At 41.2% G+C, this 18,626-nt stretch overlaps 1 protein-coding gene across 1 annotated transcript; it reads left to right on the top strand.

Moving 5' to 3' along the window:
* The first annotated feature begins 8,414 nt into the window (after positions 1-8,414).
* Rbmx2 (RNA binding motif protein X-linked 2) lies at positions 8,415-18,032 on the top strand. The gene is made up of 6 exons (XM_006996639.4): positions 8,415-8,605; positions 8,790-8,905; positions 11,535-11,586; positions 14,098-14,227; positions 15,977-16,160; positions 16,861-18,032. Exons 1-6 carry the CDS (start codon positions 8,601-8,603, stop codon positions 17,346-17,348), a joined length of 975 nt encoding a protein of 324 aa, XP_006996701.1. The 5' UTR covers positions 8,415-8,600; the 3' UTR covers positions 17,349-18,032.
* Positions 18,033-18,626: the final 594 nt, after the last annotated feature.

Below are 18,626 nucleotides of genomic sequence, written 5' to 3'. Positions count from 1 at the left end.
ATGTCACAAGAGCAGATGAAAAGACTGCAAGAACCAGAGGACCAGCCAGATTGCTACAAAATAGTGTTTTCTGGACTTGACAGGGATGTTGCTCAATAGCTATAGTTGCCTTCCTAAGACCTGTTCAATACACATCGGTCAACATTGCAGTATTGAAGGGGATGGGCTCACATGTCTCCTCAAATAGGGGTGAGATGGTCCCTAAGCCTTCGGTGTAGGGGGTGTGTTTGAGGATGGGTACTTGACAGTCCCTTAATTATCTGCACTTCGACCAGTTATGGATCTCTACACTAACCTCCATCTTCTGGGGGAAAAAGCTTCTTTGATAAGGCTTGAAAGCTGGACTAACCTTTGGGTATGAGGATAAATACTTAGAAAGCAGTTATTAATTTAGCAAAATGGTAGTAGTAAGTTCTTCTCTAGAGTCTATGGCCTCCAGTCATGGTTTCTTGGGTAGGTTTTCATTGCCAAGCATAAGTTCCCTCCTACTGAGCAGGGCTTCAGTCCAATCAGACAGCTGTTTGTTTCTCTCAAGATATTAGTGCCAATGTTGCACCATTGAGCATATCTTTCCGAGTCAATCATCATAGTTTGCAGGATTTGTAGCTGGGTAGGACTGTTGACAACTCTTCTCCCCTGGCAGCTTGCACAGCACCTTCCAACACTATGAGAGCTAGCCACCCAGAAGAGACTTTCAGGTCAGCATCAGTTTGAGTTCTCTGAGACCTGTGACCAGAAAAAAAACTTTATTATTTAAAACAGTTATAAGTTGAATAAGCATAATACAAAGTGGTTAATGTCATAAAGAAGGTGAGAGTGATTGACATCAGGATCAGATGAGGAAGAATTAATTCTGATAACTATAAGACCTGGTGGTAGAAAACAGATTGTCAGAGGAAGAACATACAGATAAGTGGCTGACAGTTGAGACAGGCCTTGAAGACAGTCACTACAGTAGATGGATTCCATACAAAGAATATTTCCAGTAGATGCACAACCAGAGGCAAAAGTGTCTGCATGCATGCGTGCATGCGTGCGTGCGTGCGTGCGTGCGTGTGTGTGTGTGTGTGTGTGTTATATGTGTGTGTGGCATAAGTATGTAATAGAAGAAGAAGACAGATATTTGAGAGGGGGATATTAAGATGGAAGTGGGAGGAGTTGAGGGGAGGAAGGAAAAGTAGATATGATCAAAATGCACTGTACTGTATGTGAAATTCTCAAACAATATTTTTAACTGAAACAGAAGGAAAGACCTCTAAGAAAATAAAGAGCAACCCATACTTTGATGGCTCTAGGGTCAGAGTGTTCCAGGAAGTGGGAATGTCCCTTACAGATGTCCTGAGCCAGGTCTCTGTTTAAGAAACATCAAGGAGCCAGGCGGTGGTGGTGCACGCCTTTAATCCCAGCACTCGGGAGGCAGAATCAGGCAGATCTCTGTGAGTTCGAGGCCAGCCTGGTCTACAGAGTGAGATCCAGGACAGGCACCAAAGCTACACAGAGAAACCCTGTCTTGAAAAACCAAAACCAAAACCAAAACAAACAAACAAACAAACCCAGCAAGGAGTGGCTGGGGAGATAGCTCAGTGGGCAAAGCACTTGCAGTATATCCCCAGCACCCACATAAATACCAGCCTGTCTGTAATCTCAGTCCTCAGGAGGCAGAGACAGGGAATCCCTTGGGCAAGCTGGCAAGCTAGAATAGCTAAATCCGTGAGCTCTGTATTCAAGGGAGGCAGAGAGACCCTACCTTAATTTACAAGCTGGAGAATGATCAAGGAAGATGCCTGCTGTCAAACTCTGATAGCCACACACTAGTACGCTCCCCCCACATGTGACTGAGAATACACAGACACACACAGCACATACGTGCTCATGTGCATGTACTCATGCCTATGCTCTTGGTTGCCTGTAAGAATCTGAGGGTAAGATCCTATTACTGAAGATGTCATAGTTTTTCATTTTGATCAACCACCTTCCCTTTATCCAATTGCAAAACCCCACACACTTTGTCCCCTTAGCCTGCTTCACTCTTCTTTATAGAATTTACTGACACTGGATGTATATTTACACATTTATTTTCCATCTTCTCCAATAAGAATACAAGCTCCATGGAGACAGGAACTTTGGTCGATTTGTTCACTGTTAAATCTCCAGCATCTGCCAGGCGGTGGTGGCGCACGCTTTTAATCCCAGCACTCGGGAGGCAGAGCCAGGTGGATCTCTGTGAGTTCGAGGCCAGCCTGGTCTACAAAGTGAGTTCCAGGAAAGGCGCAAAGCTACACAGAGAAACCCTGTCTCGAAAAACCAAAAAACAAACAAACAAACAAACAAACAAAAACTCCAGCATCTAGGATAGCATTTGACATTTAATAGATGCTTGTTAAATATTTCTGAGTGAATGAATAAGTGGCAAAAAATTGCCAGGAATGCTCTTCCAAGATAACTTAGCAATAAAAATAGAAGTATCTGGATAAAGGTAAGACTATTATAATTGTATAGCTAGGGACCAAGAAGAAACAAAGGCATCTTCTACCTTCTACACCTTTAGGATGTACAAGGGCAGAACCTTCCCTCTCAGGATCTCATAGTCTTCTTGGGGAGAGTGTAAAGGATTTCTGAAGTACTACAGAGTTCAGAAGTAGGAGCTATCACAGGGAACTAGCAGGATGGAGGGACTCTTTTTTGTAGGAGAGAAGGCTGGATGGGGATTTGGAGTTTGAGCAGGTTTCAATCAGAGAGAGGTTGGTGGCCCAGGGCATGTGACTTTCTTGGCAGAAGTGTGTAATTTGCATAATGATTTGGGACTCAAGGGAATGTTGGCAAGTGGAGGCTAGATGAAGTTAAAGCTTTATACTGAGGGATCAGGGAGACGATAGGGGTCAGAACAGTTATGATGAGTTCTGAAAGAGCTAGGGGTGATAAAAGCTTGTAGTCAAATTGTGATTTGAAGAGATGTGTCTCACAGGCACTGCAGTAGATCTTGATGATTCGATGAGGATCCTGAGGGGAGAAATAAGAAGAATGGGCCTAGGAAATCTGGAAAACTGTTTTCACTGCTCTAAATAGGGAAACCAGGAAAGGCAACTGTTTTGGGGTATAGTGTGGTAATAAGAAGGGGACATTGATTAAACAAAATTTCCAGCCTTTCCTTTAATATGGGGTCTCCAGTTGACTTCCTTAGCTAGTACTACATGTTACATACAGCAACTACTAAATGAGTGTTATTGATGGATATCACAAATTGCTATCTATCATGAATGGCAAATCCATTTCCTCTTCTCCGGTGTTAAGTTTAGAGGACACTTTGGACCTTTATCCCTTTCAACTCAGATTTAATTATATTTTCTAGGCATCATTACATATCAATTCCCACTAACTATAAACACAACCATGAAAAATATGGCTTCTTGCTTCTTTTCTTCTGGCTCTTCTGGGGTGATCAAATTTCCAAGTTTATGTCTGGCTTGCCATTGAGAGCACTGCAATTGAAGGAAGTCCTTAGTACTTGCACATTGGGATGCACTCAGCCCCTTCAGTTTCAGAGCTCCCCTGCTGATCAGGTATGGTAGCAGGGAGAGGCAGAAGGATTGAGAGTTCAAGGCCAAACTGTGTGCTATATGTGACTCTGCCTCAGACAACAACAAAAAAGGAAAGAAAAGAAAACCAGACCAAATCAAACCAGTGAGCACTTCTGCTGAACCCAAAAGTTAGAGGGGAATACTCCTCATATTCTCAACGGAAATTATCCTTCCATTTGGTTGGCCCCACTTTCTCTTATGCTCCAGCTTCCTCCTGAATGCAGATAACTGAGCTCCAGGTGTAGCCCCAACTCTCTTATTTCACAGTTACCAGAAGACACCGGCAAGATAATACTGCCTGAAAGCTTATCACTTTGCAAGTGGCTACTTTAGCCCTACCAACAAAACAAATGGAGATTTCTAGGAACAGATAAAAACCCATATGCAATCTGTCACTGTTTAGTTTTCACTGGCAAGATTATTCAACAAAGTTAATGAATAGCAGGGTAGGAAGGGAGGAGAGGGTGTAGCTGCATTGGAGTGGGGAAGTCAAAGGCAGTCCCTAATTCATAGACAGAATATGGGAGGAGAAACTGTCCTTGGTGGGCAGCCTTTGCTTCTCGCAGGAACCTGGTTGTAGGTTGAGCCACTTGATGGTACAATTGTCATCAAATACTTCTGTGAATGGCCTTCTATCTGGTGCTCTGAATAAGGCCACTCAGACTAACTATCCATCTCTGGACTTTCACTTTTAAAATATTATGGTTCATGACCAGATATTGATGTAGACATATAAAGGATGAATTATATCTTCTTTTTTTTTTTTTTTTTTTTTTTTTTTGGTTTTTCGAGACAGGGTTTCTCTGTGTAGCTTTTTTTGCGCCTTTCCTGGGACTCACTTGGTAGTCCAGGCTGGCCTCGAACTCACAGAGATCCACCTGCCTCTGCCTCCCGAGTGCTGGGATTAAAACTCTGGTTTCTCTTCAGATCGAATTATATCTTCTATATGGCTTGTGTCACACATTACATGTTATCATTTCTTCTATTTGTTAGATACCTAGACAGAAGCTAGTAAGCTTGGAGGCCTTTGAAGATGGGCCCCCTTCATCATAATCAACTGTGTCTTTCTTTAAGGTTTAAAATACCATATGTAAAGATAGAGGGATCAGAGCTTTGTTAAGGTCCATTAAGGGAAAGCTACTTCCTCTTGTTAAGGGAGTGGATTCTGAGTTTTACCTCTGGCCTTAAATGGAGACATGACATTTTGATATTCCTCAAATGAGAATATTGAATATTGGCCGGGCGGTGGTGGTGCATACCTTTAATCCCAGCACTCGGGAGGCAGAGGCAGGCGGATCTTTGTGAGTTTGAGGCCAGCCTGGTCTACGGAGCGAGAGCCAGGACAGGCACCAAAACTACACAGAGAAACCCTGTCTCGAAAAATCAAAAAAAAAAAAAAAGAAAAGAAAAGAAAAGAAAAAAGAAAGAAAGAAAAAGAAAAAAAGAGAAAGAAAGAGAATATTGAATATTGTCCCTTATCTTAAAAGTTCTATGCTGCCCTTAATCACAGCACTTGGGAGACAGAGGCAGGCAGATCTCTGTGAATTTGAGGCCAGCCTGGCCTACTTAGTGAATTCCAGGAGAACCAGGGCTATATAGTGAGACTCTGTCTTGAAAAAGAAGAGTTCCATGCTTCTGGATTGGTAGAATAAATATTGTGAAAATGGCTACACTACCAAAATTAATTTGTAGAAATGCAATGCATTTCAAAATTCGGATATATTTAACAGGTTTAGAAAAAAAACTATACAAGAATTCATATGGAACCACAAAAGACCACGGAAAACCAGAGAGATTAAGGAGTAAGAACAATGTGGGAGGTATTACAATACCTGACTTCAAAGTTTCCTATAGAGCTATTGTCATAAAGACAGCCTGGTACTGGCACAAAAATAGACATTAATACCAATGGAATAGAATAAGAAAATCCAGAAATAAAATGACAAAGCTATAGCCACTTAATTTTTGATAAAGGAAGTAGAAACATACATTGGGGAAAAGATACCCTATTCAACAATGTGCTGGCAAAGCTGGATTTCTACCTGTAGAAGACAGAAATTAGATTCTTATATTTCACCTTGTACAAAAATCAATTAAAAATGGATCAAGAACTTTAATAAAAAACCTGAAATACTGACGCTTCTAGAAGAAAACATAGGGGTACTCTTCAAGATATTGGGATAGGCAAGAACTTTTTGAGTAGAACACCAATAGCACTGGAACTAACCCCGTGTTTCAACAGCTGGGACTACATACAAATTAAAAGGTTTTTTTTATGCCTAAGGAAATGATCAGCAGAGTTAACAGATAGCCCATAGGATGGGAGAAAATCTTTGCTACGTATACTTCAAAGGGCTACTATTCAGAATTTGCAAAAAAAATTGAAATTAAACACCATGGAAAAATAAATTTGTCAGTCAACAAATAGGTTCACTATCCATATACATCAGGAAAATAAAATTACAAATAATAAAATAAAAATTAAATAAAAAATAAAAATTACTACATTGAGATACCACCATGATATGCCACCAGTCAGAGTGGCTATATTCAATGAATCTGACAACAACTGTTGGAGAGGATGTGGAGAGAAAAGAACCTCTTCCATTGGTGGTGGTGGATGTAAATTAATATAGCCATTGTGGAAATCAATTTGGAGAGTTTTTAAAAATTAAAACTATAACTACCATATGACCCTGATATTTCACTCCTAGGCATATACCCAGAGAACTCCATACCCTATCACAGAGATATTTGCATCCCTATGTTTATTACTTCTTTATTTACTATAGCAAATAATTAGAATCAGTCTAGCTGCCCATCAACAGAAGAACAGAAGAATAATGAAAATTTGGCATGTATAAAAGGTGAATACTGTTCAACTATAAAGAAAAATGAAATCACAAAATTTATAGAAAAATGGATGGGATTGGGATGTATAATATTAAGTGAGCTCACACAATCTCAGAAAAAGTCTCTGCATGTTTTCCCCTCATATGCAGATTCTAGCTAACAACATATATATATGAACAAATGTACAGGTGAGTGTAGTATATCATGTAGAAAAGAGAACAGAAAGGCTCAATATTAGTTGATGAGGATGGACTGAATGCAAGTAATGGACATGAGTGAAAGAGGATATAAATCAAATTCTTCTTCTCGTTCTAATGATATCATGGTTTTCTTGGTTTTGTTATTGGACGAGTGAATAAAAATATATTTGATAATGAAAGTATAAAATCCAATGTGAAGTTCCACAGCTTCTGTTCTGAATGCTAGTCTAACTGTATAGAAGTTCATTGAGTTGTATAGTCTTTGGGTCTGATTAATTTCAGTGTTTAACTTGCAATCTGTTTTTGAAATAATAAAATTTAAAATAAAAAAAATAAAATGAGTTAATCCAATAGGGCCTGTTGATCACCTACTCATGAGAGTATCCCTTGGGAAAGCTGATTTACTTGTAGAGTCTAAGGCATGGCTTTCTTGTTTCCTTTTATCCACCCCCTTCCTTCCACCAGCTGCCAAGACTTGTAGCTAGCTTCCTTGCACTGCTGTCATCCAAACTTTAATAAAATGGCCTTTAAGTTTCCTTCTGAGTCCATTAAAAAATTCTATTGTTAAAGAGACTAAGAATCCACAAAATGGAACCCCTATTCTCTGCTGACATACTGACTTCTGACTATTTAGGACATGAACTATTCAAGTAAACATATATTGCCCCTTATACCATTAGCTCTTTGAGTGCAGAAGACCCATCCTTCAGATTCCTCTCTATAGAGCAACTGTACAGGACAAACCTAGATATTCAATAAGGGGTGAATAAATTAGCCTGACCTGATTGGTACAAGCAGAACACTTCAAAATAACCAAAATTTAAAAGATTTATTAGTTTTATTTATGTGTATGTATGTCTGTGTATGCCATGTGAGTGCAGGTGCCCACTTAGGCTAGAGGAGGAGGATGGGTCTTTTGTAGATGGAGTTGTGAGCCACCTGCTGTGGGTGCTGAGATCTCAATACAGGTCTTCTAGAAGATCAGCAAATGGTTTTTAACCACTGAGCAATATCTCCAGACCTTCAAAACTGAGTTTTGAAGCTCAGTTTCTTCCTCTGTAAAGTGGGGATGGTAACTGTTGTGAGTTTGAGTTCTTGGGGTTGTTGGGAGGGTAGAGATTGAATGAAAAAAATTAAAGTGGTTCAGTTATATAGGGATCAGGCTGGGGGAAGGGAAGCAGAAGGCAGGGAGATGTTTAAGGGGCGAGGTGAAGAGTGCTGGGAGGAGTCACAGGAACTGAGTGAGACTTGTCCTGGGTTTGAGACTAACAAAGATAGCATGCATAAATTGTCTACCTCATCCATTCAGCACTTGTACACTATCTAGATACTAATTTGACTATATTAATTTCTGCCCGCTGCTGGAAAAAGGCCACATTTCTTACATAAATCTGTGGGTATTTAACTCAGTCTGTAGAGGTACACTGGCCCATCGTTCATATTGGAGCAGGAAACAATATTTAGCAACTCATAGCTATCTTTAGTTTTCTACTGTTTCGTCCTGTACAGGGAAGTTTTGCGGGACTGTTTTTGAGCAGGTGCCCCGAGAGTGATAGAACTGGAACTTTTAAGTCAGTCGATCAGAACGTTTCATTCAGAAAACGTTTAAAGCTAAATCAAACATTGCAGGGCTTTGTCCAGGAGCCGAAGGTCTGGTAAGTCCCACGATCCCACCCACTCTCTGCATCACAAAGGGAAGCAATGAATAACTAGGGAACTATTTCTCTACAGGGGCAAAAGGTCCGTGAGAAAGCGCTTCTGCGCAACGGCGCTACTGCGCAGGTGCCAAGTCTTAGCGTGCCGGACGCTTCTGCGCTACTGCGCAGGTGCCAAGTCGTAGAGTGCCGGAACTTCCTGTGGAAGTTCCGCCTCGAGTGCCGCTAGCTCCAATCGGAGCTGTGTGATCGGGTTGTGTTCGCCCTTCGTAGCCTTACCCGGAAGCTGATGTCTTGAGGGAGAAGGCGCGAATATGAAGTAAGGGTTTAGTTTCTCTGTGGAAGCGGGAGTGGGTTGCGGGTGGCTGCCCACAGATGGTGTTCGGCCCTCGCCGGGGTGGTAGGGCCTTCAGGGAGAAGGTCGGTAGGGGCGGGAGAAGATCGGTATCTAGAACGCAGGCCGCGAGGAAACTTACTTAACGTCTTTCCCTCCTTCCGCGCAGCCCTTTAACTAAAGTGAAGCTGATCAACGAACTGAATGAGCGAGAGGTTCAGCTTGGGGTGGCAGAAAAGGTGTCTTGGCACTCGGAATACAAGGACAGCGCCTGGATCTTTCTTGGTGAGGTCCACAGTGTTCTCTAGCAGTGCTTTTCAGAGTCGCTGCGTCCCCTCTCCGGTTATTTTAACGCCCCTGCTCATCGCTTCTGAGCACGCTGGTTCCCCACACTCTTGTAGCCTGTCTGCCTACAGGTCCGTTTTTGATTTTTCTTTTTTACTCGTCCATGTTCAGTTGTCTTCTCTGATAGCCAGTGCTTCTTAGAATTGGTATTTACCATTCATTGTACTTAAAATCTTGCCACTTGGCTGCCCAGAGACAGTTGTTAACTCCACAATCAACCCATTATGACTCCAAAGAAACTGAGGTGCAGACAGGTTAATAGACTTCTTTAAGGTCACATACCGCAGCACTCAAAACTATGAGATTAGTGGTCATTATTTCATTTTTACTATTTGCCCTTCCTCAAAATTATTTTCTCCTGCGATTGACTTTTGCTTCTAGTACTTTGCTGTATTGTTAGGTCCCTGGACAAACATTAGGCAGCTTGGAAGACATTGAGGGTGGCTCCACTCAGAATCAGCTTTACTCCTGCTTGAAATTTAAAATGCCACCTGAAAAGGTGGAGGTATCTGGGCTTGTTCACTAAGGCAGAGCTACTTCTCTTGGTGAAAAGAAGACAGTCTGTATGACATCCTTGGCCCTGGGCGGATGTGGGACAATTTAAGCAAACCTAAGTACTACTTACTAGTGTGTCCCTTCCTTAAGACTTAATCCGCCGGGCGGTGGTGGCGCACGCCTTTAATCCCAGCACTCGGGAGGCAGAGGCAGGCGGATCTTTGTGAGTTCGAGGCCAGCCTGGGCTACCAAGTGAGTTCCAGGAAAGGCGCAAAGCTACACAGAGAAACCCTGTCTCGAAAAAAAAAAAAAGAAAAAAAAAAAAAAAAAAAAAGACTTAATCCAGCTGGGCTTAAGATCATCTGGCCAGGAGTCACCTGCCAGAAAAGTTCATTCACCTGAAGACATGTTGAGAACATGGGAGGAAACTGATCCCCTTAGTGAAACAATGTCCTTATACACCCCAAGAGTTCCTCAGTGCACTTGTTAACCTATTGCTGCTAAGTCTGCCTGCTCTTCTGACTTTCGACTTCTCCACCCCCTCCATTTCTATCCCTTTGGATACTGGTTGAAATCCTGAGCATGTTTGCCCTAACACTCTGGACTTTCTTATTTCAAATCTAAAGGCTCTCCTGTTTGTAGTGGTATTGTGTTCACCAAAATATTGTGTACCTTAATAAACTTACCTGGGGCCAGAGAACAGACAAGCCACTAGTTAGTCAGTGATAGCACACGCCTTTAATCCTAGCATTCCAGAGATAGAAATCCCTCTGGATCTCTGTGAGTTCAAGGCCACATTGGAAATAGCCAAGCATGGTGACACGCCTTTAATCCCAGAAAGCCAGCCTTTAATCCCAGGGAGTGGTGGTAGAAAGCAAAAAGATATATAAGGCGTGAGGACCAGAAACTAGAAGCTTTTGGCTGGTTAAGATTTGGCTGGATAAGCATTCAGGCTTTTAAGCAGCAGTTCAGCTGAGAGCCATTGGGATGAGGACACAGAAGCTTCCAGTCTGAGGAAACAGGACCAGCTGAGGAACTGGCAAGGTGAGATAGCTGTGGCTTATTCTGTCTCTCTGATCTACAAGCATGGACCGCAATAACTGGCCTCGGGTTTGATTTTATTAATAAGAACTTTTAAGATTCCTGCTACACCTGTTCCCTTGCAGCTGTTTCTCAGCCTCCATTTCTGAGCATGCTTGACCCTCTAATTCACCAGGTGTGGCTACATATTTCTTACCCATCTTCCTCCTCCAAGTAGCTGGTACAATTTACAACTTGCCTCCCCATCAGCTCTTTCTCAAATGCTAGTAAAACAGACCTCAAGCTTCCTCAGTCTGTTTTAAAATTACTAAGGAGACTAAGAATCTGCAAAGGGGGAGCTCTTAAGTCTCTGGTAACAATATTACTATCCTGTGTTCACTTTATGTTCCAACCAGTAATTCTGCAGTTTACCTTTTGAAGGAGACCATTCCAGTAGCTATTGTGTTAAGCACTTTATATGCACATTTTTGTTTTATGTCTATAACATGCTTGTGAGGCATATATACTGATATCCCCTTTTTACACACAAGAGAAAAACATGGAGGGGAAATTTTCTCCTGTGAAATGCTTAACAGTTTTCTTTATAATTCTTATTTACATGTAGGTGAGCATAGCAATAGCATATTTGAACTAAATGTTTGTGAAATCTGAGTCTTGTGCAGGAAATTATCTGCTTTATAGGATTTTGGATGTGAGGACTGAATGATAAGATTAATTTGGTAAGTGGTGATGCCTTTCAACTCAGAATTAATCACTTTTATAACTTTTTTTTTTTTTGAGACAGTTTCATTATGTAGCTCTGGCAGTCCTGGAACACACTTTGTAGACCAGGCTGGCCTCAAACTCACAGATCCAAGAGTTAGTTACTTTTCTTCTGGAATAGTGTTGCCTTACCCACTCTGTCACTGTAGTAGACTGATTTTTGTGAGCTCAAGGCTCACCGACTGTACCTCCAGTGTCTGGTCTAGTGTACAGTATGCAGTAAGCACTTGATTAATGTTTGCTGACCTGGAGTCTGCTGTGTTTCTTCTAGGAGGGCTTCCTTACGAGCTGACAGAAGGAGACATCATCTGTGTGTTCTCACAGTAAGTCCTCTTTCATTTCCTACCATCGTCTGGGTGCCTAGAGCACTTTGCTTCCTTTGTTCATTTTTGTAATGCCAAAATGGCATTTTAAGCTGCGTATGGGGTTGTAGAGCTCTAATGCCAGGAGAAGAGGCTGAGGTAGGACGATCACCATGAATTTGAGGCCAGCCCAGGCTATATAATACATTCCAAGTCAGCCTGCACTACATAGTGAGACCCTGTCTCAAAAAGCCACCAAAGCCATTTAAATTCTAGGCTGAATGACTTCTCTGGGGGAACACTAGAGCGTTGATCGGTCCCAGGATAGATAAGGTTCCAGAGAATTAGCACATGGGAGAACCCAGAGCTTGGATCATTTGAGAGGGGGTCTGAGGGATTCTAGTCCATTTCTGTCAAGTTAACTGAACCTTGTTCAGCATGGGCTTGCAGTGGAACAAACTGGAAATCCCAGGAAGATGCAGTGTTGGCCTCTCTAGTTGGGTTCCTGTAAACTAGGGGTCATCCATGATCACAGGGCCCTCTGGGCCTTATCTGTGTGGCATTGTAGGATTTGGGCAAAGCTTAAAAAATTGGGCCAAACAGATGCAGATTTAGCCTGGTATGTTTTATCAGCATTGCTGAATTGCTCTCTGAAATGATTTTTACTAATTTCCACTCTCACTGAAATGCCTATTTGTCCAAATCCTTTTTTGATACATGGTTTCTCTGTGTAGCCCTGGCTGTCCTGGAATTCTCTATTCTGTTACCTTACTGAATCGTTATACTGTTTATTTTTGTCATTGTTTATCATTGATGCTGTTTAATCTTTTATATACACTATTGTATATATTCTGCAAACAGATGGTTTTCCTTCTCCATTTTTGTATCTTTTTATCTAATTGTATTGGCTGTACCTTCATTATACTGTCAAATAGTTCTCAACCTTAATTGAATCACATTGATATTTTGCACTAAGATACTAGATTTTGGATTGGTGTGTATATATGTAATCATATAATTTATATATCAATTCCCATTTTATTTTCTGACTCTCTTAACTTATAAAGCTTCATTTGGAATTGCTTTTATAAGAAGTAAGGTAGACCCTTTCTATTTTTATATTCAGTTAATTTTTGCTTTGATCTTTATTAAAGCCTGTCTTTATTAGGTTTGTTTTATTTTATATTCATTCTTTTTAAAGAATCAAATTCTTCAAGGTTACAAAGTTTCCTGAGTGTAGCTGGCTTAGCTACATCCTGCAAATTTTCATGTATTTTAATTTTTTTTGTTAGTTTCTAAGTGATATACTCTTGGCATTTTAAATTTTGTTTCATTTTTTTTTCAATCCAGCTATTAGCTAAGAGAATGAGTTTCAAGTTCTGGTTAATGGGAGGTTTTCTTTTTAATTATTATTTTTAAAATTTGGTGTTTATGGGTATTTCGCTTGCATGTATGTCTGTACCATGTGAGTGCCCAGGCACAGAAGAGGATACCAGATTCTTTAGAACTGGAGTTACTAATGGTTGTGAGCCTCCAAAGTGGGTGCTAGGAAGCGAACCTGGGTCCTGCAGAAGAGCAACCAATGTTCTTAACCATTGAGCCATCTCTAGCTCCAGTAGCAGGTTCTTGTTTAAAATATGATTTCTAATTATATCACACTGATTGGTGAGTATGTGCTGTAGATATTTAGAGTTTAACTAATTTTTTAAAAGATGTTTTTTTAGTTAGGTGCATGTGTGCGTGCGTGCGTGCGTGCGTGCGTGTGTGTGTGTGTGTGTGTGTGTGTGTGTGTGTGTCTGTCTGTCTGTGTGTCTGTGTGTGTTTGTGTACTCGTGCTTGTAGAATCAACCCAGAAGCATCAGATTTCCCTGGAAATACAGAGGTTATAAGACACCTGGCTTGGATGCTGGGAACTAAATTTAGGTTTTCTGCAAGAGCAGTAGGTGCTCTTACCTGCTGAGCTGTCTTTTTTTCAGAAGCTTTAGTGCTTATTGATATTTATTTTGAGACCTTACCAATAGTGAATTTAATTTGTTTCATGAATTTTTGAAAACAATTTATCTCATTATATACTTCAAAAATACCTACATGTCTACTAGTCTGACTGAATTATTGGCAATTATTTTTATTTGTTTATTTTATGTTATTTGATATTAATTCATCTAGTCTTATTCCTTTCAACTTTGTTTTAAACTTAAAAATCAGCAACAACTTTCTGTTTCTTTTGTGTAGACCTAGCTGACCTGAAAATTGAAATACAAATTAGGCTGGCCTCAAACTCATGGAGATCTGCCTATCTCTGCCTCTACCTACACCTGCCCAAAAGTTCTGATTCATGAGTTCTGCTTCTTTTCAGTGCAAAATAACTTTGTCAATCTCATTTAATGCATTTATTTTGGCCTTGTTATAGTCTTACTTATTTTCAACCTCCTGTGTCATCTTGTTGGATTTTTCCTGTACTAGTTGAATTTTGTTTGATCATTCAGTATGAAAGCTTTTACATTTTAAATGAATAATACATTTTATCAACAGATATGGGGAGATTGTCAACATTAATCTTGTGAGAGACAAGAAGACTGGGAAATCCAAAGGATTCTGTTTCCTGTGCTATGAAGATCAGCGGAGCACGGTTCTGGCTGTTGACAATTTCAACGGAATTAAGGTAAATGTGCTTACAGTGCAGGATTTGCCTGGACTTTTCCTGTGTATGAGGTACGCTTCAGGTTTTTTTTTGCCTGCTGTTTACAGGTGCAGGAATAGTACTGGTCAGCTGGATGTATTGTGGGGGTTATAGAAGTGCTAAGAGACACTGGATAGGGAATGATTCCAGGAAACCATTTTCTGGTTCATGCATTTGCCAGGCATTCCTTTCCCCTATGTGTTAGCGAACTGTTGTTCCAGAAACATGGGTACTGTGCCCCCTTATCTGGGGGATGTTTTTCTTACACACATTTTCCATCTGTTCTAGTGCATTAGAGACCAGAAACACTGCTCTTGGATATTATGCTGTGCTAGGGAACCAGGGGCTTCATCATGGTTTTATGAGCTAAGACAGACATGTATATCTAGTATATGATTCCAGTGACTTAACATATTGGCTCTTGGAAATTCTTTACTTAAAATCTGGTGACCAATTCTATAAAAATAATTCTGAAATTTTAAGGGAGTGGCCTTCAGAAAAAGTCACCATCAAAGGAAAATTGCATTTAAAAAAAAGTATGAAAATAAGAAATAGAATGGATGACAGGAGCTTCTCAGGCTTAAAGGTACATATAACTATGTACTCTTGGAATGGAACAGTAAAACTGAAATTTAGGGTTCAGATGCTATTACCTGTGTAGAAGTACATCTGCTTCAAAGCAGACTGTTTATAAAGCAAAGGGTTCATCTTATTGCTGTTGACCTGTACAACTGTAGCTTATAGTCCAGTAGTCTGGGAACTGAAGGTCCTATGTGCTAGTGGAAAAAAGTATGAGAGTCAAGAAAAAGGAAGGGAAGCTAGGAATATAGCTCAGCGATGGAGTGCTTCCCTTTTATACACGAAACCCTTCATTCATTACCACCACCACCACCACCACAGCAAAAGAATTTTGTTCCTTGGGGCTTCTTTTGCCTCCTGATTACTTTGTTGAAAAAGCAGCTGTATGTAGCATTAAATTTCATGTTTCTCAGTCCTCGTGCTTTTCTAGGGCATGTTGTTTTCTTGTTAAATGTTGTGTATAACTGTGTGTATGTGCACATATTCATGTGTGTGCATGTATAGGCGGAGGCCAGAGAACAGCCTCGGCATCATTCTTCATGATCTGTCTACCTTTTCCTCTTCCTCTTTTGAGACAGTATCTCTCACTTGTCTGGAACTTGTCAAATAGGCTAGGTTGCTTGGCCTGTGAGCTGTAGCAGTCTTCCTATCTCTGCCTTCCAGTGCCAGAATTACAAGTGTGTGCTACCACACTCAGATTATGTAGGTTCTTGGGACTAACCGCCGGTCCTTATTCTTACGAGGTATCAACTATACCATTTTTCTAGCCCTGTAGATGATCAATTGTGCTTTAAATCCTAAATTCTCGTAGACTTTCTTGATGATGTGCTTAGGACAATACTTCTGAGTATTTTTTAACTTCATGACACATGAAGAACGTGAAATTTGCATAGTACCTATAGTGTATCAACGGGGGCTCTGGGCACAATTGCCCCAGAGATCTCACTTGCCCCAGGCCCCATTTACCTGCCCTGAGTGCTGTGTATTATTAATAATAGCTATATATGCTATAACATACCACTTGAACATGTTTTCTTTAATGATTTCTTTATATAAGGTAATGGATGTGATCCAAACCTTGGTTCTCTGTAGTTTGGTTCAGATAGCTGGATGCGGGGGCTGTCTTTGCGAAACTTTTCTGATCTTATTTAGATCAAAGGAAGAACTATCCGTGTGGACCATGTGTCAAACTACCGGGCTCCTCAGGAATCAGAAGATGTGGACGATGTGACCAGAGAGCTTCAGGAGAAAGGCTGTGGGGCTAAAACACCTCCGTCAAGTTCTCCTGAGGTCTCTGAAGACGAAGATGTCAAGCCCATAAAAAAGCACAAAAAAGGTTGGGTGTTAAAACTCAGGAGAGGATTCTGGGTAGCCTTAGTGTCTTCTCTCCCAGGCATGCACAGATAGTCAATAATCCACTCTTCAATGTAAAAGGGGAAGGTGTGAGAATCCTTGTTTGAATTGGGAAAGCACAAGTGTCTGGGGAAGGAAGGCTAGTGATGTGGGCAGAATTGTGTCTCCTTAAGGTGATATGTTGTCGTCCTAACCCTTCAGTATCTCAGAATGAGATTGTATTTGGAGATACAGCCCTTCTGTGTGCGATTGTTTTTACAACTTGACCTATCAGGAGAACAGGTGTCCAGTTTGATGCTTGAAGACACTTTCCAGGAGGCATAACCTGTGACTGCTGCTGCCTGGGATGTTTTTCACATGCACATCCTCTGTCTGCTAGCATGGGGACATTTTGTTTTTTGTTTTTGTTTTGTTTTGTTTTTTGTTTTTTTCGAGACAGGGTTTCTCTGTGTAGCTTTGCGCCTTTCCTGGAACTTACTCTGTAGCCCAGGCTGGCCTCAAACTCATAGAGATCTGCCTGCCTCTGCCTCCCAAGTGCTGGATTAAAGGCATGTGCCGCCTCCGCCCGGCTGCATGGGAACATTTTGGAATGTCTCAGTTTTATGTGATCTCCTGAAGTAAGGAAGGCACATTTTAAGAAATTTCTTTGTGTTTTCTTTTTCTTATTGATTGCCCCCTACCAGACAAGAAGGAGAAAAAGAAAAAAAAGAAAGAAAAAGAGAAGACTGAACACAAGGTGCAAACAGAGCTGCCATCCTGCTCTTTGTCCTCCAGCAGCAAGGCAGTAAAGGAAAAGGATGAGCCCAAGAAGCACAGCAGCAAGAACGTAGAGAAAGCCCAGAAGTCTGAATCCAGAGAGGGGAGGCCGAAGCACCCAGGCTCCCCTGACGGCAGGAGTTCCTTCCATGGTAGAGCAGAGGACCCCGAGTGGGAGCCAAAGAGAGAGAAACCCAAGCATGAGCATAAGTCCTCCAGTAGGAGGGAGAGAGAGGAAAGGAGCAGGGAGAGGGATAGAGGGAGAAGCTCAGGTACTCATTCCAGCAGGCATGGTGGCCATTCGGAAGGGCGGAGTCATAGAAGCAGGAGTCCGGATAAGTCCCATAGGCATAAAAAGCATAGGCATTCCCGGGAGCGGGAATCCTTCCATGCCAGTGACCGTAGACATTACTGAAGCCTGTTCCAGCTGGCCAGTTCTTTGAAAGTATTTTGTTGCATAAATATCAAATTCTCTTTGTTGTTGTTATTTCTCTACATAGGAATATATAGGGGACTGAATTCTTTCAATCCCTTACATGACAGAGTTGTTCAGAAGGCTATAGTTTCAATAGCCAGATATCTTTTATTTAAAAAGCCAAACAAACACGATCCACTGTCCCTGGGAAAATAGTTGGTACTGACCAGGGTTTGTGGCTTAAATTTGGTTTATAGACTTGGCCCTTAAACCCACAGACCTCTGGTTTGAGATTGCTAGGAAAGGCAAACGCAAGGCAATGCTTGAGTTCTAGCATTGGATATGTTAGATATTTAGAGTCCAGCACTGTAGGACCTTACCAGATGGCAGGTACAACTGTAGAGAGCTGCAGCTTATGAGATTTGGAGAGCTTAATGTGGATGGGATAGGATTCTTAAGACCAACCAGTTCCCTCCCCTTTCAATTTCTTTTCTGGTTGTTGCATTATGCCAGGGATGGAACCTAGGTCCTTGCACGTGCAAGGAAAGTCTCAGCTATATCCCAGGTCCCTTTATTTTATTTTTGGTTTTTGATGATTACATGTACCTCTTTGTGTATTTTTTCTTTGTAATTTATTTATTTGTATTGAGATGAAATTCATATAAAATTAACCATTTTAAGCAATTCAGTGGCATTTGGTCCATTCATCGTTGGACTAGAACCATTTTCATGTAGTTCTAAATCATTTATACCTTACTCTATCGTCCCTGACAACCATAAATAGACTTTTATTTCTAGGGATTTGCCTATTTCTTACTTTCCTCATTTCTGTGACAAAATTTCAAAATGCCCAAGGAAAGCGGCTTAAGGAAGGGTTTGTTTTCTTGGCTTTGGATGCTTGTGGAGGCCACAGAACTTTTGAGTGTCTGTCACTCCACCTTTCTTTTAAGACAGGCTCTCTTCCTTCTGAGAGGTGTTTGGGTTAGACCAGTTTGGCTGACTGGCATATCCTTGGGATCTGCTGCCTCTTTCCTCACCCAGCTCTAGGGTTACAAAGATTTAGGTGCTGGGAATCCAAACTCAGGTTTTCCCATGTTTGTTCAGCAAGCACTTGACCCACTGAGCCTTTTGCCCACCCCTTATTCTATCTTACAGTTTGAGGGGATACTGTCTGCCCTGGTGAGGAAGACATGTAGCAGGAGCTTGAGTTCTACATGGTCATATTGTATACTCAGGAAGCAGAGAGAGATGAATATTGGTGCTCGGCTCACTTTTTCG

This window comes from Peromyscus maniculatus, chromosome X (genome assembly GCF_049852395.1).
Source record: "Peromyscus maniculatus bairdii isolate BWxNUB_F1_BW_parent chromosome X, HU_Pman_BW_mat_3.1, whole genome shotgun sequence".
In the NCBI taxonomy this organism is placed as follows: Eukaryota; Metazoa; Chordata; class Mammalia; order Rodentia; family Cricetidae; genus Peromyscus; species Peromyscus maniculatus.
The sequence above is the reverse complement of the archived record's forward strand: the minus strand, read 5'-3'. Positions and strand labels throughout refer to the sequence as shown.

What these genes read in the sequence shown, in the direction of transcription:
- Rbmx2 (XM_006996639.4), top strand. An exon ending in ATCATCTGTGTGTTCTCACA is followed by an intron (nt 11,587 to 14,097) that starts GTAAGTCCTCTT and finishes TTTTATCAACAG; the next exon opens with ATATGGGGAGATTGTCAACA. An exon ending in ACAATTTCAACGGAATTAAG is followed by an intron (nt 14,228 to 15,976) that starts GTAAATGTGCTT and finishes GATCTTATTTAG; the next exon opens with ATCAAAGGAAGAACTATCCG.